Below are 21,910 nucleotides of genomic sequence, written 5' to 3' on the forward strand. Positions count from 1 at the left end.
GGGAGGTTCAAGGAGAGGTGACACGGAGAAGATGCGTTTTGGGGACAGGAGCCCGGACGCGGGACAGGACCGGGGCCACCCGCGCTCGCCCGCCCCGGGACTCACCGTGTTGAAGTTGGGGAAGAGGTTGAGCGGCGACGTCCCGTTGAGCCGGAAGGTCAGGAAGTGCTTGATGTCCAAGGGGGGATGGAGGGGACGGCCGGGAATCGGCAGCGAGGCTAAGAGGGGGCTGCTGTGCCCGGACGGACCTGGATGAGAGGGGAGAGAGAAGGAAGTTGCGGTGGACGTTGCTCGCAGCGTTGGGTGCCCAAGCGGGACGTCCCGGAGAGGACCCTGGATCTTCACCTCTAGGAAGTCCCAAGGTGGCCCAGGACATCCCTCCGGCTCCTGGGCTCAAAATCAACGTCAGAATTAACACGCACCACGGCCGTCCTCGCATCAGACCATCGGCACGCGGAGGAGCGTGCTTCGAGCTGCTCCAGAGGTCTCTGCGCTGGCTGAAAGCCCCCAGGGCTGTGGTGACCCCGGCCCCCCCGCTGCTATTTGGGGTGGGAGCAGCCCGCGCCGGGCTCCCGCGGCCGGTGCCCCCGCACCCAGCGCCGGCTCTGCTGCCGGAGCCGCCCACGTTCCCGCGGCTGCTTCGCATCCTCCCCCGCGCACTAATTGCGAGCTCCGGGGTGCGAGTCAAAAATAGCCCAGAGTTAATAATAGTTGTCTTTAAATAAAAGGACGCGGCCCCCCGGGAGCAGGGGCGGGCTGAGCGCGCCGGGGCCCGGCCAGCTCGGCGCTCCCGCATCCAGCCCAGCCGCCCCGCGCGCTGGCACTGCAATTGCCGATCGAGCACCTCCGCCCGGCAGCAGATTACCACCGCTCCCTTATTTCTTTTTCCCTTCCCATTTTGTTTTAAATGACGCTCGTTGCCAGCAGAAACCAGGCCGATGCAGGCGTCAAGACAAAAATCTGAAATTCAAAGTTCGAAAGATTCCCGAGTTTCCAAACGACGAGCCGGGCGCGCGGGGCCCCTCCAGGCAGGAACGACCTCTTTCCGGGCGAGCGCGCAGCCCCTGCGCTGTCTCGGGAGGAGCCATCCCCCAGCCGCTCCTGACTCCAGGGTGAAAATCACATTTTGCTCCATCAGGCGTGCGCTGATCGAATTAATTCCAAAGTCACCCAGGAGGGAAATCTGCGAAGCGGTTCGAAAATAAATAAAAAAACTAATAGCAGCAGGGACGGGGAAGGGAGCAGAAGCAAGCAAAAAATGGGTGAGCGCTGCATAATTAACCTTCTGGGGCGTGAAACGACGTCTGCACCCGATCACGCGAGGGGCCGGGCGCAGCGCGGGGGACCAGCCCCCAGCACCCGCCGAGGCACGCGAGCACGGCGGCCGTCACCGCGGCGTCTGGGCTGCAGCACCAGCCTTCCCCCCGCCTCGTCCGCAAACCTCCCGATTTTGCTGGCCTAAAAACTGTATTAAATTTAACATTGAGAGGCGCAACGAGTGCGAACGAAAGCCTCTGCCCCAGGGCTGAGGACAAAACCCCACCGCTAGCGGGAAGGAGCCGCGGCCGGAGAGCTCGCTCCTACGGCTGCAAGAAAGAAAAATAAGCAATTAAATAAAAAAGGGCCGGCGTTTCCATCGGCTCCGGTCTGCCCAAGCCTCGGCGAGCAGGTGCCACCCGCCTCACCGGGGCACCTTGGCCAAGGTTACGCCGCGCCGCTGCGGCTCTCCCCCACCTTCACAGCGGGCCGCATTCCAGCAGCAGCTGCGGGCTGTATTTTTAGGTATTAATTAGACACTCAATTAAGGGGATTTGCTTCGGCAGGAGCGGCGGAGCCCCGGATAGAATGACGCGACCTTATCGGCGGCGACCGGGGCGGCTGCGGGAGCACGGCAGCATCCCGGGCGGGGCGGCGCAGTGCTGCATCCCGGCGCCGCATCCCGGCTGGGGACCGCTCCGGCATCGCACCCGGCTCGGCAGCGACGCGCTCCAGGGCTCTGCCATGCCGACCGCGCTTTTCCCCGCAGCCGGGAAGCGGAGCAGGAGCATCCCACCCCCAGCATGGGGGGCTCTGCCCCGCTGCCGCTCGGACACACGGACGCCTCCGGCCGAAGGCGCAGCCCCTTCCGTCCCGCAGCGCCCGCGGTGCAGCAAGGGCGCACGGCGCTGCACACAAGGGCTGCGTTCGCCCCTCGCGCCACCCTCCCCGGGGCCTGCGGAGCAGAGGAGCTGCGCTCGCAGGCGACGGGCGCCCGAGCCTCCGAGAAAGGCGCCTCTGAACGCGGCAGGGCCGCCGCTGCGGGGCTTTTCCCACCGTCACGAGACGCCGCCGCGGAGCCGCCGCGGAGGAGCAGCTGGCGCCGGCTGCAGCGGGCAGATGGCGGCGGGGGCTGTTTGTTTGCACAGGAACCGCGCGGCTCCCGCGCCGGCCGTAGGCGTTCTCAGCAAACCTCGGTGGTGTCGCGCATCCCTCTCCCGGGGCTCTGCAGCTTGCGTCTCCTCCGGCCGAGCGCCGGCGGAATTGCCTCCGCTTCCTCCAGACTCGCTGCTGGGACCCCAAAGGCTGCGGCTCCGGGAAGGGCGCAGCGCCGGGCTCCGGCCGCCCCGGGAACCCGCGGAGAGAGCACGCGGCCAACGCTCCCCGGCCAAATCCTGCCCTCGCCGCTCCGAGCCTCCCCGTGCACGGCACGGACAGCGAGGCTGCCCGGCACGGGATGCTCCCGCCCGGCACCGCCGGCCCCAGGGCAGAGCGAAGGACGCAGCTCGCAGGACGGCGGCAGTCGCCTGCCAGCAGCCCCGAGCGCAGCAATCTGGGCTTTCGCCGTCGCGGACAAGGTCTCCACGCTCCGGCGCGGACAGGAGCCCTCGGGGCGCGATGCCACCGCAGCGACCCGGCCACGCGCGCCCGCCTGCCCGCCGCGGAAACGGCTTTCGGGTGCTGGAGCAGCTTGGAAGAACGAGGTGGCACGGAGCAAAGCCCCGCTGCCGCAGGGCAGCCGGTGCCGAGCCCCGGAGCAGCACCGCAGAAACGCGCGCGATCCCGGCACGGACGTTTGGGTTAAATTCTGCTGGACGCAGCCTCCGCATCAGCAGGACGGTGCGAACTTACCAGGGAAGGAGCCGAAGGATCTCAGCTAGGACACGTCTCCGCGCCGTCGGGAGGATCCCCGCGACCAAAGAAATAAGCCAACGGCACCGGACGCTAACACCGGGACGTTGGTCCCGGCTACGGCTCGCGCCCGGCCCTGTAGCGGAGGAGTCGGAGCGGAGACGTCGCCCGCCGCCACCGAAAGCCCGGGACGCGGCCGGTGGAGGCCCCAGCCCCTCCGTGCTGCCGGCGACGCCGCGGCCTCTGCGGAGGGACGGGCTCTGCCAGGTGCCGGAGCACGAGAACGACATGATGCTTCAGTCTCAGGTTTCGACTTTATTGCAAATTGAGATCAGTAGGAAGGGTCTCCTCATCCCACCCCACAGAACCACGGAGAACCGCCCTCTCGGAGCAAACCAGAGCGGAGCCCGCGAAGGACCGCAGAAGACGCCATGCAACACCCCGTCCAGGCTCGGCCACGGCGCTCGCGCCCTCCGCGTCGCCCCGTCACACCGCTCGAGCAGGCTGCGATCGCTCCACGGTGAGGGAACGTTTAAAAGGGGGGAAAAAACACCCCTAAACTAAACAGAACTCAAGTTTGTCCCAGAAGTCAACGTTAAAAGACTTTCTTTGGTTGCAAGACTGCAGAGAGCTTATACTGCAAAGGGAGCTTAGGTACACGATGCTGCTCTGAAAAGACAAGGAATTCTCTTTGCTTTCTTTTTTGGACCCCTGTTTATAATTTATTCTGTCATTGCAAAGAAAAACAAAAGGTCCTTTCAGATATCTTTGTACTTTAAACACTAGGAAAGTTAGGATAGATCTTTTATATATATATATATATATATATTTATATATATATTTATATATGTACATACACATATATACACAACGATGCATTTAAAAGTTACTATTTCCTTGGTGATTACAGTATCATTCCCTAAATGACTTGCTTTTGAAATGCTCATGACTTGGATCCAACACTAAAAATATTTTGTGCTGTGTGCAAGGAATATCAACAAGACACTGCCAGGCATTTTTGGATTTGCCACCGAGCTAGAAAGATATGCTGCCGTTTCTGCATTCCTTCTCGAGGCTCCGAGATAATAAAAATCAGATATTTTTGCAGAGTATTAAGTAAAAGCTGCTGGGTGTCATTGTGCAAAGGCAATGTTACATCCGAGTTCGCGAGAAGATTTGCTTTCATCTCCCCTGGGAAAAACTCGTCACAATTTGGAATTGAAGAACGTGGTTGAAGCCATCAGGAAACCTCCCCCAAGGGCTCTCAATTCCAGCAACGCAAACACGCGTTTCGGGGCGAAAGGAGGGGCGCAAGCGGGACCCACAGCCCGGTGAAAGGGTCCCGTTTCTTCTTCCCAGCACCCAGCGGGTCGCCCTCGGCCACCCGGCGCCCGCATCGCCGTCGGGGTCGGCCGCGCCGCCCGCATCCGCCTTCCCGCGCCGCCGCTCACTTCACCTGCGCCACGAGGAAGCCGGGCTCCCGCATGCTCTCGTAGTACTCGACGGCCAGCGCAAAGTCAAACTCGGTGACGGCCGGCCCGTCGATGGCGATTTTCATGAGGTCGGAGAGCCCCTCGTCCCTGGCGCGGCGCGACCGCCCGCGTTTCAGGAGCTCCCGGCCCCGGCTGACCTTCTCGGCCAGGACGGAGCCCAGCGGCAAGGCCAGGGCGATGGCGGCGAGCACGGCAAAGTCCGGGAAGAGCTCGTGCATCTCGGAGCTGCTGTAGACCAGCTTGGCGCAGAGGTCCCTGAAGGACAGCTGGCCGAGGCTGAAGACGACGCGCTTGAAGAGGGGGAAGTCGCCGAGGGCCCTCTCGCTCACCACCACCCGCGAGTACGCCTGCAAGAGGAAGTTCAGCTCGCTGACGCCGTAGCTGCCGATGTCCTCCAGGGCCTGGGGGTAGCACTTGGGGTTAAAGATAGCCGAGAAGGAGCTGACGGCCTCCAGGACGCCGCTGGGGAACCTGTGCAGCAGGTTGCCCCGCACGCTCTCCAGGTAGCTCTCCTTGAGGCGCTGGAAGCGCTGCAGGTGGGCCTCGGAGCAGTTGGCCAGCTGCACGCCCTTGTAGCAGAGCCGGCTCTCGCCCTCCCGGTCGCCCTGGGGGTGCTCGTTCACCTCGTCGAGGAACTCCTGGAGGTTCTGCCCGCTGGCGCTCTTCTGGGCCTGCAGCGAGGTGGCCGTGGCGGAGACGATGGGCTTGAGGATGGAGAGGTCCAAGTCGTCGATCTGGAAGAAGCGGCTGAGCTTCTGGAAGATGGGGAGGACGTCCAGGAGGATCTTGGTGAAGGCCACAAACTGGAACTTCTTGAGCTCCTCGCAGAGGCCGAGCGCCGCGGGCGACCGCTCCGCCTCGCGCTCCAGCAGCAGCACCAGCGTGGGCCACGAGGCGTCGAGGGCTTCCACGGCTGGGAAGAGAGAAGTCCAGTGCACGGCCTTGGGGCTCTCCAGGTCTATCCCGCAGCGGTCCAGGACGCTCCGCAGCTGCTGCAGGCCGCTGCTTTCCCCTTTGAAGCGGGAGTAGAGCCTGTACACGGCATCCACAGTAGTCTCGTACTTCTGGAGGTATTCGACGGTGACGAGGCTCTCGGCCGGCAGCAGGTTGCTCCCGTGGGAGAGGCAGTGCATCTCCGCCAGGAGCGGGCAGAGGGACGTCAGGGCGGTCCCCGCCCCGCTCAGCCGCTCGGCCACCAGCGAGGCGCTGTCGGCGCTGAGCCAGGTGATCTTCATGGCGGGGATGCCGAAGGAGCGCGCCACCTCGCCCACCTTGCCCGCCGCCGTGGAGGCCTCGCCGGCGGGCAGCTCGAAGCTCCCCAGGAAGGCGGCCGAGGTCTGCCCGCTGCAGGGGCAGACGGTGGTGGTGAACACGGCCAGGCTGCGGCGCTCCGTGACGTCCACCGTCTCGTCCACCACCAGCCCAACGAAGGGCGACGCCTTTATCCTGTGCCTGTCCTCGTTGTGCAGGACTTTGGCGATCGCCGCCTGGGCCGGTTAGAGGCGGGCAGGGGAGGGAAAGAGAAATACAAACCAACTTCAAAACCACGCAGCAGACACGCGGCATCCGCAGCAGGGCGAGCCGCACGGCAGCCCCGTTGGGAGCTCCCCGAGGCCCTCGGTCTGAGAACGGCCCCCGAGCACGCGCTCGGCCCGTCGACGGCCAGCGGAGCACGAGGGAAGCTCTCGCGAGCGGCTGCGCGACTCGGACACCTGATGCGCGTTTTCCGAGCGGTGGATCACCGGGAAGAGAAGCCGCTTTGGCTCCCGTTTCAAAAAGCTGCTCGCTGGCTTAGGAGCAAAGACCCCCAACGGCCAAAGGAGCTTAGATTCAAGCGCACATAAACTGTCCTCAAAACCGGATTTTAGATGTTGGCAAGTTCTACTTTCTGCCCCCGACGTTTCTTAGGAGCTGGTGAAAGTCAACGGGACAGAGGTACTTTTGAACTTCATCTTCGAACATATGCCTAAAGTTAAAAATGTTCTAGCACCCTTTCCTAGCCAAAATGCTTCCCCAAATTGTAGCTTAAAACATGGAGCATGCCCATGGTCACTGCTGTTTGACACTGGACTACAGCATACCCACTTTCACGGGAAAAGAGCCAAGAAGGGTATTCATGCCAACCTTATTTAAAAGCATTAAATGCTTCTACGTCCTACCACATCAGTTCAGAACTTGCTGGGTCTCATTTTTCCATCTATTCCATCAAAGCGCATAGTTGTAATACTGAAACTACCACAAACACTGAATAGTACGACAACAGTATTTTATATTATGGTTGTGGCCACAGATCTCAAAAGTAATTTTGGCCCTATAATGCTGCGCAAGTTGTACGTACAAGTCAGCTCCCTCCTGCAAATGAATATATTCCCTCCTCTTTTCCTCGCTTGCATTCAAAACATTAAGTTAAGGTTCTGGCTCAGGAAAGCACCAAAATCCAGGCCCAGTGCAAAGCACGGCTAAACCCCACGGGCTCGAGTAGGACTTAAACGCCCTCAACAGCCAGCAGATATTTCCCGAGCAGAACTGAACCTCTCCTTCCCCCTTTGCACAGGGGCTCCCGAGACCCTGTCTGTGCTGGGAGCTAATTAGGATACCCCAAACTTGCTGCTTTAGTTATAATTTCATCAATTACTTCCACGCTTTAAAAACAAAGCATAGGTAGGAGCAGCAAGAGACATCATGGCATCCTTCTGCTTTATTCCATTTTACCCATTTCATTAAAATGCCACTGGTTTGAACGGAAAACTTCCTCCGTGTGCACAAACGCTGCAAGTAGCACTCCAGGCTGAGAAATCTAATTAATGGATTTAGTCTATCTGCAGTAAAATAGGGCTCTTTATATATCTAAAATGACTGGCAAACGGCCAAGATTCACTAAAAAATTAATTCAATTTTAACAGGCATGAAGCATTTGTAAAATTAAGAAAATCCTTTCTAAACTCTCTGGCTACTTGATCTTTCTGATCGCTCCGTTTAGGGCAAGAGAGGAAAAACCCACAGTGCTCATGGGCTAATTGAACTCTCGAGCTTTTATCCTTCCAATATTCACCATCAACCTGCAGCGAAGCCTGTCGTGCTCGGACAGCGGGAGGAGGGAGCGCTCCCGGGAAAGGCTGATCCCCCCACGCTCCCTTCCCCACGCCCCCGGAGCGGCGCCGAGCCCAGGGCTCCCGGCCGCGAGCACGAGGCTGGACCCCGTCACCATCTCCAAGCCCTCGGTGCTCCAGGTTTGTCAAACCATGGAACGACACCATACTGAAAAACAAACATGGCATCTCGTTGGAGAAAGCTGCCTTCAGCCTCTGCCGAAAATAGCGGAAAGCGGGTGAATCGCCCGGCTCCGCTGACGGGATTAGAGCACCCACGTGCACACCAGCGATGCTTGATGCGAGACAAAGTGACACGGTGCTGCAAAGCACCCGGTCCCTCCAGCCCGGGCTCCTGCGCGTGCATAGACACCGCTTTGCCGAGCAGGTTCATGGGGCGGCAGGGCCACGGACAACGGCAAGGTCACGGACAACGGCAAGGTCATGGACAACGGCAAGGTCATGGACAACGGCAAGGCCAGGCCCCCAAAACTGGGGGCAGACCCCAAGCGGGCCAGAGCCCCCCTCCGTCATACACACCTGCATCTCTCTGACGCTGCTGGGCTGGTAATAGTCGCTGTGCTCGGAGGTCAGCAGCGCCTGGCACAGGTTGAACTTCTGGAACTCGAGCAGGGAGGAGCACTTCTCGTCCGGGATCTCCTCCTTGGCCATCCAGTACACGGTGGTGAGGACGGCGATCTTGGCGGGGTTCACCTCCACCTTGATGACCGAGTGCAGCTCCGGACGGCCGTGGACGCGCGCCTCGAAGGCCAGCTGCTCCCGGTTCACGGCCAGCGCCTGGCGGTGGGCGCCGGAGGTGACGTGCCGCAGCAGGGCATGGCGCTGGAAGTTGTCCGTGCCCACGGTAAAGGCGTTCTCCGCTTTACCGTGCTTGTTCTTCACCAGCGCCTGGCGACACTCGACGCAAAACATGAGTTTCCTCTCATAGTCAAACTCCAGCCAGGTAAATTCTTCCTTCCAGTGCTCATTGAAATAGCGCTTACACTTTTTATTGGAATTAGACGTTTCCCCAGCTGGCTTTTTCCCTGGAGGCACCATACTGCTGTGGCTGGGAAATCAAACACTACGGCTGAACCGAAACTTTCCTTGGAGAGCAGCCTCTACATTTAATTTAGTAAGGAAGGTCTATTACCACTTTCCTGGTTCGACTGGAGATGAAAGAGACACAAGGGGAAAGGGATTAGGGCCCTTGCAAACCTCAGTCTTTGCTGATTTTTTTACTCTTGTCTGCTAACGATGGCATGATGCTGGCAGGATTGCTCCGAGGAGGCAGGACAGTGCCACAGCCCCAGCGCTGCGGGAGGACCTCCCGCCGAGCTCCTCTTTTGCCGTCATCAGCAGCTCCAGATACCAGCGGTGGGACTAACGTGCGCACATGGCCCTTCTCTTAAATTACAGGGTTGTCTAAATTCACTTCCAATCAGACCAAACCTTCATGCTGCGGCTGATGCTCGGAAGATATGGAAGGTCCAAAACTGTTTTTTTTGACAAAACGTCTAAAAATCAGAGTGTTTAGCCCCACGAGGAGAAAACACTTGATTCTCCAGACAGCCAGGGACGGCCAATGCATCGCATTGCCGGGGCTCACTCATCGCTCCCGGACTCCCTGGGGTGCAGCGGGCCCCAGACTCCCGTACGTCTGTCTAGAAACCTTGTTCTAGCTGGTGGGACACGTCCGGGCTTGGAGCGCCTTGAAAGGGGGCCAAAGGCAGGTTCTCGCATTGCCTTTGGGTCTCTTTCCACAACGCCCCAGGGAGCGGCTCTCGCTGCTGTGCATGGCTCGTGCCCAGAGGCCTTGGGCTGAGTGCGGATGGCTTAAAGGCCGAGGACCAGCTCAAGGACACATGCCTGGGTTCGCACGCGCATGCATGTGCGTATTGTCATTATTTCCTTGCTTGTCCTTATCTCGGGAAATTGCCATGTCTAGGCTGGCTTCCCAAAGGCACAGACAGTGCCCTCTGCAAAGCACACGCTGGTCAACACAACTGCTGCCCACCAGCCTGGCCCAGACCCATGTTATTCCTGTTGGATGTCAGAGGCTCCTCTGATCTCCCAGAAAAGCTGCTCTGTGCCACCGCTCCCCTCCTGCTTCAGTCAAAGCCAGCTGGGCTGGCAGAGACCTACAACCCGAAATTCAACTATTACGACTGAAGAAGTCAAGGGAGAACTTGCACACTGAGCCCTGCCAGCAGATCCCAGGTTCATCTCCATCTGGAAGGTGGCATCTGCCCATGACCGCAACAGCCTCGGGGCATGGACACCGAGCACCTGCTTCGGCCAGCCGCCTTCTCCAGGACTGCATGGAAGAGGCCAAAAGCTGCTGCCAGAGACCCTCCATGAAGGAAGAGGGAAAGCCAGGACTTCCCAGAGCATCTACTGAAACTCTGAGACTACAAAGCACATCTAAACCAGTTAGCAAAAGTATTTAAGCACCCACTAAACTCCATGCACACACTTAAGCCCCACTCAGCCCGATCCTTGCATTCTTCCATGAACTGGATCGAAAAAAACCAAACTTCATCTTGATAAAGGCGATGGGAAGAACCCAGCACAGAGTGGGGAAGGAGAGGGAGAACCGAGAAAAGGAGGAAAAGGGAAAAAAAAGGATATTCAGCAGCAAGTCACCAATGCAAGACAGGAAATTCTCACAGCATAACTCACTGAGAGACTTGCAAGGGATTTAAGAACAAACCCCCCCAAGAACTAAAGCCGTTACCACGGTCATCATGAGAACCTCATGACTGAGGAGTCAGAGCAGCGCAGACTCCCAGAGCTGCAGGGATCTGCTCCCGGGGGCCGGACGGTTCCCGTGCGGGCGCAGTGAGCTCCGAGCCACACTGCACATGGTGGCACAGAGCTGCACGGCACGGCGTGGCCGGGGACATTGCGGGCACGCTGAGCACAGCCCGGACGGTACCAGCAGCTCGCTCATCCGGGGCGGGAAGACCCGGGAGCGCCCTGGATGGGGAGCCAGAGGGACATGTCCTGGTGTCCCCCAGGCCACGGCCAAGGTAACGGCTTCACCGGCAAGCAGAGAGGAGCGGGACTGAACCTCCCGGGAGTGAAAACAGAAGAATAATGCTCTGAGGACGCTCAGCTCTTTTTGAGTCATGACCTGCTGGGTAAACTGAGGCAGGGCTGCTCCATGATCGAGCACCATGAAGGGCCTGGACAGCAGTGACGGCAAACACGGGCTCCTTGGCTGGGCGGCACAGAGGGGCTCTGCCCCGCGCAGCCCGTTCGGACCAAGCATGCTCGGCACCCTTGGCACGCTGGGTCCCGCGCCTCTCCGCTCGCACCGGGAACGGCAACGACCCGCTCTGGGCACAGACCGGTGCCCCAAGGGTCCAGCCCGAATCCCGGGGCGCCGGGCGTCTTTGGGTGCACGTCAAGGTGCTCTGGACCAGCTGCTGTCCCAGGAGCACCGGAGGCTGGATGAGGACGGCGCAAGCCCAGCGCTTGGCTCCAACCAGCCACTACGTGTGTCCAAGGAAGAGAAACTCCAGCCCAGATGGGAGTTTTCTTCCGGACCACAGGGAACACTAAGCTTTCAAGGCGTGCAGCAGGAGCGTGGATTCCCTTCCCGTGTTGCCTTCACTCTCTTTAATGCAACTACGTGGTTTGCTTGCAAGAGCAAAGCCTGCCCGAGGCAGCACCTCCTCGCCACGATGCAGCCACGAGCGCCCAGGGCGCGGACCCGGGGGTCCCGGGCACGGCTGCAGCCTCCTCTCCCGGGGTCTTCCTCCGCCGGCAGCTCCAAGCGCTCCGGACAGCCGGAGGGAGCCCGGGCCGCAGCGGGGGGATGCCGCCTGCTCTTGCACTCGCCCAGGCTGTCCCAGCCCCTGCATCCCGCCAGCACCCGGGGGGCGAGGGGCTCCCGTCCCTCCCCGCGGACCACCGGCTCCACAGCCCTTCCCACCTACAACAGCATCGGGGACTCGCTCCATCAAAAGCGCTGCCTTGGAGAGAAAGAGAGAGCCGTTAGTCTCCGGGACGCAGGGAGCAGGCAGGCTCGGCCGAGCCGGCGCCGGGCAGCAGCCCCAAAGTGGCTCGTCCCGTCCTGTCCCGTCCCATCCCGCAGGGATGAAGTCCCGCTGCGGCTGCCTCCTCACCGCGGTGCACCTCTCCCCTCGCTCCCCGCACCGGGGGCATTAGCGTGGCTGCATTTCCTCCGGGAGCAGGCAGTATTTGGGGGGAAACAGCTGGGAAACGGGCAATAGCGTTATTCCCGGCTCCTCGGCGCGTTGCTCCCCTGCAGGGGCTCGCTCAGCCCGGGCAGCAGCGCCGGCTCTAGGGAAGTTTGGGCAGCGTTTATTCTTTAAGACGATGAGCTTCTCCCCGACGTGCAGCCTCGGACGGACGAGCCCCAGCCCAGACCGCGCGTCGCTCGGGCGCCCGCCCGGCTCCATCCCCGGGACAGGCGCTGCGAGCGCGCGGGGCGGCACGCCACGCAGCCCCCCCGGCTCGGCGTGCTCGGCCCGCGCCCTCCCGCTGCACATACGTACCGCTCCAGCGCTGCCGCCAGCTCGGGGCCGAGGGGCTCGCAAACTTCCCGGGTTTTTGGTTTTTTTTTTTAAATAGGAAAAGATCAAATTAAAAAAAATAGCAGCCCAATGAAACAAAGCCAAAAAAAAAATTTCCCCCCTTCAAAAAGCAGCGCCGAGAGCCCCCCCGACCCCGGCGAGCGGCTCGCTGGGCGCATGGGGCCGGCACGCCGCTGCAGCCCCCGCGGCCGGGCGCCCGGGGCGGCGAGGCCGGCGCGGGAACAAAGCCTGCGGCGGGCGGGCGGGCGCCCCGCGCGCTCACGGGAGCCCGGGAGCAGCCATCTTGCTGCGCGGACTGTCTGGCTCCGCGGATGCTCCGGCAGCCGGCGGCGGCAGTGGCCACTAGCGGCGGCCGGGGACGGGAAAGGCCGCGTGGCGGTGGCCCGGCCGCGGGGTCCGGTGCCCGGCGTGGGGAGCGCGCGGCGAGCTGCGCCCTGCAAGAAAATTGCATGCTCCCCCCCTCACTGCAACGCTTTTCCCCAAAATTGCAGCACGGCAGGAACGCGCTGGTCGGCTCACACCGAGGCCGGCGCAAACAGGCCGCCGGGCACCCAGCTCGCCGCCCCGCAGCCCTCGGCCGAGCACGCGCAGCGGGAAGCGGCGCAGAAGCCGTCGCACCGGCCGGGCCGGGCGCTGCTCCCGGCAGCGGGCAGGGAGCCGGGACGGATGCTCCGCACCCCTCGAGCGGCACAAAGCAGCTCTGCAGCCGCGTCTGCTTTTTGCACGCAACCAGCTTTTTGCAAAACCCAGAGCTGAACCTGATTTAAGTGCAGCCCAGCCCGGTGCTGTCCCCGCGGGGCCCCCGCCGCGGCTGCGCCCTGCTCCCGGCACCCGCTGTGCCCCCGGGCAGGGGCGCCCACTCCAAGCGGGAGGGCTCCGCACACAAACTCCATTCAACATTAAACTCGGGTGCAAGTCAGAGCCCCTCAACCTCCTCCAAAAGCGAGATTTTGCACGCCTTCCCCCTGTGCACGGCTCAAACCAAGACCCCGAGGACGCCCACGTCCCGCGGAGCACTGCTGCCCGCGACACCCCCGGGACCCCCCACACGACGCGCTCGTCCCCGGCGTCACCCGCGCCCGGTGCGGCCCCAGACGGGGGACGGGAATGCGCCTGGATTAGGACCTGCATTGTACCTGGCTCTGGCTGGCTCCACACAGGGGAGGGGGCCCCGGAGTAAATTCCTCTCTTTAGGCTTCTTGATGACATATCCCGGGGCAAGAGGCTCCTTTTTGGGCTCGGGACATTCCTGCCTGGCTCCCTCGGCCCAGCGCTAAGGCGAACAGGAGCTACGTGAAACCAGAGACCGGGGATTTCAAGGGTGAAAATATGCACTATTTATTCTTGTGCTAATGCCAGCAAGGAAGAGGACTTAGCGTTTTTAATCAGTTTTCTGACACGAGGCTTGCTCAGCCCCGCGCGGCTCTCGCAGCAGGACTTCAAAGGCCGGCGGTGGTGGTGGCCCCGGGGTGGCAGGGGCTCCCCGTTTCCCGTGCCGCGGGGAGCAGCCGTCCCGGGGGGCACTCGGGTCCCCTCCGGCCAGAGCCGAGGACGCCGGGTCCGGCCGGGCAAGGCTGGCGCCCGCCCCGCACAAAGCCTCGGAGACGGGGTGCCTGGGCACAGGCGGGCGCTGCACGTCCCTCCCTCCGTTTTCCTGCTCTCAGCAGCAACAGATACAAGTGGGGGTTCCTACAACTCTCACTTGCCAGAAAGCCATGCAAAGAAAAAGCAAAAAAAGCCCCCAAAACTGCAGCAGGGAAGCAAAACGGCTCAAGACGAGACGCAGCGGCTGGGGCGGGCAGGACAGTGAAACGCCGCACGCAAAGGCGACGGCAGCGGCTCGCGGTGCAGCCGGAAACCCGGGATCAGCAGCACGCGCGCAGGAGCCCCATCGCTGCTAAGGGCCGGCCAGGGCTCCCCGAATTTAGGCACAGGCGTAGTTAGGGCTGAGCTGGCCAGGGCTGAGGCTGCTCTTCTCAAGACCCCCCCCCAGAAAGCTATTCTGGATATTGCTACCCAAAACGGCCAGGAAAACAGCAGCTGCAGCAGGTCAGAGCCCGGGGCGGAGGAAGGCCCTGAGAAGGAGGAGGAGGAGGGCAGAGCAGCGGCCCAGGGCAGGACGCCGGGCGGGCAGATAAGCATCGGCGGCGGATGAAAGGCAGCGGCCAGGTGCCGGGTCACCTGCCAGCCGCCGGCGCTGAGCGGGGGGCACCGCTAATCGCTTCGCATTTTTGCTACGTGCAGCTCCGGCACCGGCGTAACCCCCTCGCCCGGACACATCGGCCTTAACGCCAAACGGCTGCAGCCTCGCAGGAGCAACCCGGGAGACGGGGGAACCTCAACAAGGACACGGACACCCGCCAGGGCTCCCGGGCGAGGAAAGCGCCCTGCTCCCCCGGGAGGCAGGGAAAAGGCTCCGTTCTGGCTACGCGCCGTCCCAAAAGCCCACGGGCTTCTGCAAGGCGGGCGAGCGGCTGGGCTCTGCCTGCAGCAGCCCGCGAGTGGCCACGGTCCCGGCTCCCTCCTGGGCCCCCCTGCTTCCAGCCCCCCCGGCGGCAGAGCGGTCGCGGGAGTTGTACGGGCGCGAGCCAGCAGCATCCCCACCGCGCGCAGCCGAGGCCGGAGCCACGCGGCGCTTTGCTCATCCGCACGGCAGAGGCGAGCTGGGGCACACGAAGGCCGCGGAGAGCTGAAAAACAAGCGTGCACTGGGCAAAATCTGCATCGCTCATACCAGAGCCTGCAAGCGGCACGGTCGGGCACCGCCGCTCGACCCGGCAGAGGAAGCACGGCAGGGGAGCACAGAGGAACCTGTCTCATGAGAAACAGCTTTGCTCAAGTTAATGCTTCTGCTGGAAGCATCACCTTCACCGGGGTTTTTGGATGGTTGCAGGACAGCCCTGACCCTCGCGAGCACGCCTGCCCTTGCTTCCCTGGAGCACGTCGGACGCTTTCTAAAGGAACTCAAAGGGAAATACTCATATTTGCTCCTCAGCAGCAACAAAAGTCTTGATCTGATTTAATCATTGCTGCTTTCCCCCCCCCCACGACAGCCCTCGGAAGCCCCGCAGGCAGATGAGCTAGCCGTGCAAGCCCGCTCATCGCCCCGCGGCACGAGGGGCCGGCTGCACCGCGGGGGCCGTCGAGGACCCAGCGCCCGGAGGCGACGGCCTGGCCCGGAGGGAGCACAACCCCGGGGCTGGATTTTCCCTCTTTTCTTTGCAGCCGTGAGAAAGTTGAGCAGAAGAGCCTGAAAACCCAACTGCATTGCCCAGAAAGATATTAAATCCTTGAGCCCAAGCATATCCACGGGATTTTCTCTTCTATGCACTAAGATTTTTAAACCGGGCTGCAGGGGAGCGGCAGCCACAACGCTGCAAAGCGATGGGGAAGGTTACGGGGAGCCTCGCTGCACCCCCTCTCTGCCAGGTCTCGCTCCCTCCCGCGTCCGCAAGCACCGAGCACACCTGCCCTCCAGGTTTAATTTTAACCCTCCCCCTGTGCCAGCAGATTACCTGAAAATGGGCATTTTGCGGTGCCCCCCCGCAGCCCGTCGGGCTCAGCCTTTATTCTGGGCATCATTTAAGCCATAAAAAGGACAGCCGAGTCCAATTCATTATGGCCAGGGAGCAACTGACGGAAATTAAAAGGCAGCAAAGATGCTCAAATTGCTGCTTTTGCACCGTTCCAGTGAACTAAGCAATCTGGAGCAAATTCAGGGGCTCCCTTCTCCGCCGCGCAGAGACACGTTTCTCCCTCCTCCCTCGGCGGGAGCCACCGAGCGCTGCTGCCCCGCGGCACCGGCGAGCCCCGCGCAGGGAGACGACGGGCCGCGGAGGGGAAGCGCGCAGGGATGCAGGCGGGGATGCATGCAAACCCCAGGCCATCCACATCTCCGTTTCTCCTCTAAATCTTGCAAAGGTCAAAGCCCTTTGCGGCCCCCCCGGCCGCCTTCCCGCTGGCGACGGGGTGTCGCGCTGGCGGCCGCACGCAGCCCTCCGCGGCGCCTGCCCTGAAGCCAGACTGGTCATACCCAGCGTTTGGGAGCAGACACACATCTGTCATTATTTTTTAATTAGTTTTTTATTTTCTACCGCTAGTATTTCGTTGTCGTTTCCACCACTCCCACCCAGACCGTGCTAATAGAGTCACTTAGGGGAACAGCGAGAACAGCCAGCCGGCCTCTCCGGACATCCCACCCCGCTCAGGGCGAAGGAGAAGGCAGCAAGCTGCCGAACACCCAGTCCCCGGCGGTGATTGCAGCCTTAACGGTATCCTTAAGGTATCGGCCAGGCAGCCATCAGTGGGCTGCTAGGAGCATCACGTGCACAGAAACTTCAAAAAAGTCCACATTTGCTCGAAACACTTGTTAGCAATCCATTACTCAAGTAAGGTGAGGAGTAATTAAAAATGGTTTAGAAAAAAAATGTTGTAAGTTATACTCTTGGCTTTATGCAGAAATGACAAAACCGTCCAGCCCACGTCATGCTGGAGGTCAGGATTAGGTGGCTGCTTGGGCTAAAAATACTCCAAGGGGAGGCTGTCGGAGGGCTGCCAGCTCAACAGCCTCCCCAGGATGCTCGTGATGCTTGAAAGCAGTGAGCAGATGTTTTCCCCAGGACATTTCTAAGAGTAAGCCCCCTTGGAATAAAAGCAACTGCTGCATTTACAGGAAAATTCACCCAAAACAACCTCAGAAATAGCCAAGTTCCACCATCCATCTGATGAAGAGGCCCCAAAGCCAAATCCAGCAGTAGAGTTAGGACAGAAACGATGTCCTTGCTGTGCCGGGAACGCATCCAGGTTAACTCACTTCCCATCAGATCCTGCCAACGGCAGGAGACCAACACACCCAGGTTTTTAAGGCAGCTAATCTCATCTGGAAATCCAAACCAAGGCCATGTAAGGCAAAAACAGAGGGAGCAGCAGTTTTTGGCTTTTTGTGACACCCAAAAGCACTTGAGAAACCATTGCATCTGCAGGCCTTTCTGCAGACGCATGGGAGGAGGATTTGTATAACGAGGTATCGCTCTTCCAGAGAGAAGAAGCGTTACCAAGTACCCGACTAACCACGACAACCCCCAAGCAGCATCGCGACTCGAGCACGAGACCATCCCGCGATTTGCAGCCCGGAGACGGCAGGGGCTTTGCAACGTCCCGGGCTCCGGCTGCTTCCCGGCCCCAGGAGCAAAACCCCGGCGGTCTCCGCCTGCAGCGGTCCCAGCCAGCCCAGGCCCCGGGGACATCAGGCAGGACAAACGCTCGGCCGCGGGCGCTGCCACCGCTGTCCTAAGTCGGTAAAACCGCAACAGTCTGACAAGTACCAACAAGAACAAGGAATACGAAACCCTTGTTTAAACTCACCTAATCGCTTGTGCACTGGGAAGGAATTGTGAGAGTTTTGTGTTTATGGACTCGGACGTTAGCAGGCACATTGGGCTAATAAGGACCGTTTGCATCCAGACTGATAACGGTATTAAGGATGGGGACTGTGGAGCTACAGCGTCTCAGGAAAATAACATTTCTTTATTCCAAACAAATTCCATTCCATATTTACTGAAATTCAGGCCATTGTGGTGTTTCCACTTTTCTTCCTGAAGAGGCGTTTAAAACATAAGGGGAAAAAAAGACAACATCGTACACTTGCCAGCGAGCAACCAAAACACAGATGCGCTCTGCAGCAGCAAGCGTTCTCCCAAGCCCGGCATCGCTCCCAGGCTTTCCTCGGACACTCGCGGCTCCCCAGCGGAGCCGGCACCAGGAATGCCAAAAAACCCCTCTGCACGGATGCAACTCCGTATGCAACGGCGAGATTTCATTTCGAGAGAGATTATTGGGAATGAATTTATTCTCATGGCTTCGCCATCTGAGATGGGAGTCTGAAAACTTCCACAGAGGCAAAGCAGAAAGACAAGAGACCAAGAAAGAGCAACGTAAAATAACGTATTCTGCTCTGACAATGGGTATGGTTTGCATTTATATCTCTGTGCATACGCATACACACATGGAAACACATCTATTTATGTCCATGCTGCATTTTGGAGTTAAAATTAAAGCTTTAGTGGCTTTACAACATTTCTCACATATTTGAAACCGCAAGGCTAAAAGCAAGCTCTGCTTTTTTCTTTAAACCTGCTTTGCCTGACAAGTATTGTAGATAAATATCCCGAGTACTGTTACATGTTCCAGGAACACGGGGAAAGAGCTCACGGGAAAAGATTATGTTTCAAACTATTAGCAAAATTAAAGCGGCATACGAAGGACAGCTGACAGGCAAGGCTGGAGGTCAGAAAACCGGAGCACCTCAGCCAGAGCCGGCAGGCGCCAGGTTAACAGCCGCCGCGATTTCCCCGGACTCGCTGCTCTCGCGCAACCAGGCATCAGCAAGCCGCTGCCTGCAGCGCGGCGCGACACGCACGCGTGTGCACACAGGCGCGTGCGACACGGACCCGCACGGATGTCTGTGCACGCGGGCGTGGAGCAGCCCCCGCCGCCATGCCCAGCGCTCCGCGTTTGCCGGCACGGGGGAGAGGCAGGGAAATCACAGGAAAAGCTGCTCTCGAATGCCTCCCGCAACGCCATGCCATTCCCGAAACAGCGTGGGGGAAAGTTAGCGCTGATGAAAATAAAAGCACCGAAATTACCAGCCCCAGCTCCGCGCCTGAAACGGGTCTGGGAGCAAGCGTCACACTTCATTTGCTGCCGCAGCTCAAGCCGAGAAGCCTCAGGCAGCCGAGGAGCAGCAGCAAACCAGCAGCGCGGGGCCCCGCGAGCGCCTTAACTGCGCTTTCTTCGGCGGTGCCGCCTGCCGCCGCGGCTCTCCCACCCAACCCCGTCTCACGCGAAAGGCACGAAGCGTTGACGTGGTGGGCGCAGCAGGCAAAACAGAGCCCGAGGAGGCACCGAAGTCAAAGCCGACCCCCAAACGAAAAGCAAGGACAAAATAAAGCCGTGTCAGCGTGCAACCTGTTTCTTCCTCTTTGCAGCCCTGGGAAAAATCAATCAGATGCAGTGAATCCAACTCAGCTTGAATCCCACCAGTAACTGGGATTAGGAGGCTGGGAGCGGGGCACAGGCTGCGCGCGGCTGGGCAGGGGAGGGCTGTCGTGCGGGTCCACGATCCAAGGCTCAGTCAATTCAAAGCAAAAGAGCAGCTCTTTAAACGGGCTTTTCCAGCAGGACGGAAATAGAAGGAGCAGTAAGGCTCCGCTTTGCTGGGAAGGAGGAAAACGCCGGCGACCGAGCACGGCAGGGCAGCGGCGGGCGCAGGACGGGGCAGAGGGGACCCGCAGGTGCCCGGTGTCAGTGCGCTGCTGCACGCTGGCAGCGGCCGCTCGCCCGCCCGGGCTCCGCCAGCACCGCGTAGCTCCCTCCCGGCAGCAAACAGCCCCGAGCAATTCTTTCCCCGCTAACCCAGAGCCAAGTCTTCGGCCAAAATTGCGAAGGGGAAGAAGATGCCCCTCTGCGCTTCCTCGGCAGAGCCGACCACAGATTAAGAGGCAATCAGATTTTTTTTTCCTTCTGCTAAAAGAACAACTTGCACCGTGATTTATTTCAAATTTCTCGGCTCAAGGAACTCTGCAAACGCCCTCCTGCCGCGCTCGGCCGCCGCTGCCACCGCGAAGCCGGCCAAAACCCGGCGCCTCGCGCGAGCTGCCCCGGGCTCCGACCCGACCCGACCCTCCGCGCTCGCACCGGGGAACCGGCTCCGCCGACGTCCTTCTCCCGGCGGCTCGTTACGACCTGCCAAGGGCACCGGCGCGGCCTCGCGTCGCCCCGCACGCCGGGGAGGCCGAGTCGCCTCTCGCTTACCGAGGAGCATTTTGGATGCGGCCGCCTCGTCTCCGCGCCGCCGCTTTCTCCCCGCCGCGGGCGCCCGGCTCGCGCAGCCGCCTGCTCCGAAGCCGGCGCGGCAGCCGATGCCCCCGTGCCGGGGCCGATGCACTTATCCCTCAATTAAAAGCTTAATGCTCGACTGCTCCGCGCCCGAGGAGGCGAGCGCCGCGCTCCCGCGCCGTCCGCGGCCCAATCAGCAGCGCGGAGGGGAAAGCGCCCGCCGCAGCCGCTCCCGCTGCGGCCCGGGCATTAGCATGGCAATGGGATGGGAGGGGGTCGGGGCCCCCTTCCTCCTCCTCCTCCTCCTCGCCCGGGAGCACGGCGGGGATGAGCGCGCCCTCCCAGCCTGCCGCTAAGTGAGCGCCGAGCTGCCAACGCCAGAAACTTTGAGCCGAGGGGAGGAATTCCCGCGCGCCCCCAAATCCCGCGCCCGCCCCCGGGGCGGCCCCCAACCCGCGGCGCGGCTCGTCCCGCCGCCCATCGCCGCGGAGGGGCCGGATCCCGCGGCCGGCGCCGGAGGGGCTCGGCGGATGCTCCGAGCGCGGGGCAGCTCCGCGCCGGCACCGGGGCTCCGCCGGGGAGACCCGCGGGCACGGGGAGGCGGGCGAAGCCGCGGGCTGCCAACCCCGAAGCCCTGAAGCGCAGGGTTGGCCTTCCTCCCCGTCATTTTAATCAGCAAAAGCGGAGATAATTGAGCATTCCTGAACCATTAGGATGTTTGGGCCGAGCTTGGGGCCCCGGCAGCTTCCCGGGAAGGTGATGCCGCCACTCGATTGCGCAGGGTCCTTTAGAAAGAGCAACGATTAAAAGCTGCCTGCGGAGGGAGGGAAGCAGGCAAGCCGCCCCGCGGCCCGCGGCCGAAAGGCAGCAACGCAAACCGCTTCCTCCAGCCAGACGGTTCAAAGGACTGGGGAGAAACCTGCCTCTTCCAGTTAAGAGCAAAACAGAAGCAAGGATGCAAACCCCGAGAGGCCGGGCTGCTTCCCGAGGGCCCCGCTGGATGTGGAGCGACGTCCAGAGCAGGGCACGTCCAGCACCAACCCTAAACCCCCCCCTCCCCGTGCAAAACGCCCACGCGGAGATGCAAAAGGCGTTAAAGGCGCGTCGGGGGCCCTGGCAGAGCGCGGGGGGCCGCAGCCACGCGACAGCCCGGCCCGGCCGCCCCCGCGGCGGTAAGTTTAGCCGGGCACTTGCTAATCTGGAAGCGGCAGCTGGCCCCGGCGCCCGGCAGCGGCCCCCCGGCAGGCTATTTAAACTTAATATTAATTTCTTTAATGTCAGGGGCGGCGTGGCGCTCCTGCGAGCGGAGGCGAAAAGGGCGCGACGCAGCGGGACGGCAGCGAGGGCCGCCCCGAGACCCGTCCTCCGCGGCGGCGAGGGGGGGACGCGCGAGCCCCGGCCTGCCACAGCCTCCCTGCCCGCGGGCTCCGCGCTCGCATTCCAGCGGAGGCGAAACCGCCGCGCGCAGCTGCGAAAGGGGAAAAACAACAAAAAGCCCTCGCACACCTACGAGCCGTGGGAGCTGCCCGGCTTGCTGCGGCACGTCTGCCCAAGACGCGTCTGAAACGGAGGCAAGCGGCGGCTCAAAGAAAGGGAGGAGAAGAGGAGGGGGAGCGCGAGAAAGCTGCTTGGGAGACCGGCGTTCCCGGGGGAAACACATCCCAGCTTTGCGCCCTGCCGCCATTTTCCGGGCGCCAGCAGCCCCAGCAATGGGCTTGCCAGGCCCCCTGAAGTCTCTGATTTTACTCAGACACTTTGCAAAGATGGATGCCATGCAGTAGGAGCCTCCATGGAGTGTTTACTCTGAAACCTACTGAAGT

The 21,910-nt window shown here is 61.2% G+C and overlaps 2 protein-coding genes across 5 annotated transcripts in view; both read right to left on the reverse strand.

Annotated features, from left to right (window-relative positions):
* ZNF385C (zinc finger protein 385C) overlaps positions 1-21,910 on the reverse strand; it is a 43,327-nt gene that overhangs the window by 12,811 nt on the left and 8,606 nt on the right. Inside the window, exons 1-2 of one of the 3 annotated variants that reach the window (XM_064524771.1) lie at positions 20,067-20,520; positions 106-248 (exon numbers count right to left, since the gene is read on the reverse strand). In XM_064524771.1, the coding sequence (XP_064380841.1) occupies positions 106-248; positions 20,067-20,076 (153 nt within the window). In that variant the 5' untranslated portion in view covers positions 20,077-20,520. Of the gene's footprint in view, positions 1-105; positions 249-13,391; positions 13,574-20,066; positions 20,521-21,910 lie in introns of those variants that run through there. The other 2 variants (XM_064524770.1, XM_064524769.1) reach the window with 2 other exon arrangements.
* C22H17orf113 (chromosome 22 C17orf113 homolog) lies at positions 3,404-13,377 on the reverse strand. Of its 2 annotated transcripts, none has more exons than XM_026115768.2 (3): positions 12,217-13,377; positions 8,231-8,859; positions 3,404-6,088 (listed from the first exon to the last, which is right to left on the reverse strand). In XM_026115768.2, exons 2-3 carry the CDS (start codon positions 8,747-8,749, stop codon positions 4,556-4,558), a joined length of 2,052 nt encoding a protein of 683 aa, XP_025971553.2. In that variant the 5' UTR covers positions 8,750-8,859; positions 12,217-13,377; the 3' UTR covers positions 3,404-4,555. The 2 variants fall into 2 exon arrangements, with proteins under 2 accessions (XP_025971553.2, XP_064380837.1); XM_064524767.1 differs by having other exon boundaries at positions 8,231-11,670.

The sequence above is a fragment of the Dromaius novaehollandiae genome, chromosome 22 (genome assembly GCF_036370855.1).
Source record: "Dromaius novaehollandiae isolate bDroNov1 chromosome 22, bDroNov1.hap1, whole genome shotgun sequence".
Lineage (NCBI taxonomy): Eukaryota > Metazoa > Chordata > Aves > Casuariiformes > Dromaiidae > Dromaius > Dromaius novaehollandiae.

Excerpts from the sequence above, each read along its gene's own strand:
- C22H17orf113 (XM_026115768.2), bottom strand. The coding sequence starts at position 8,749 with ATGGTGCCTCCAGGGAAAAAGCCAGCTGGGGAAACGTCTAATTCCAAT. Across the intron at positions 6,089-8,230 it reads GCAGCGTCAGAGAGATGCAG|GCGGCGATCGCCAAAGTCCT; the intron begins GTGTGTATGACG and ends TAACCGGCCCAG.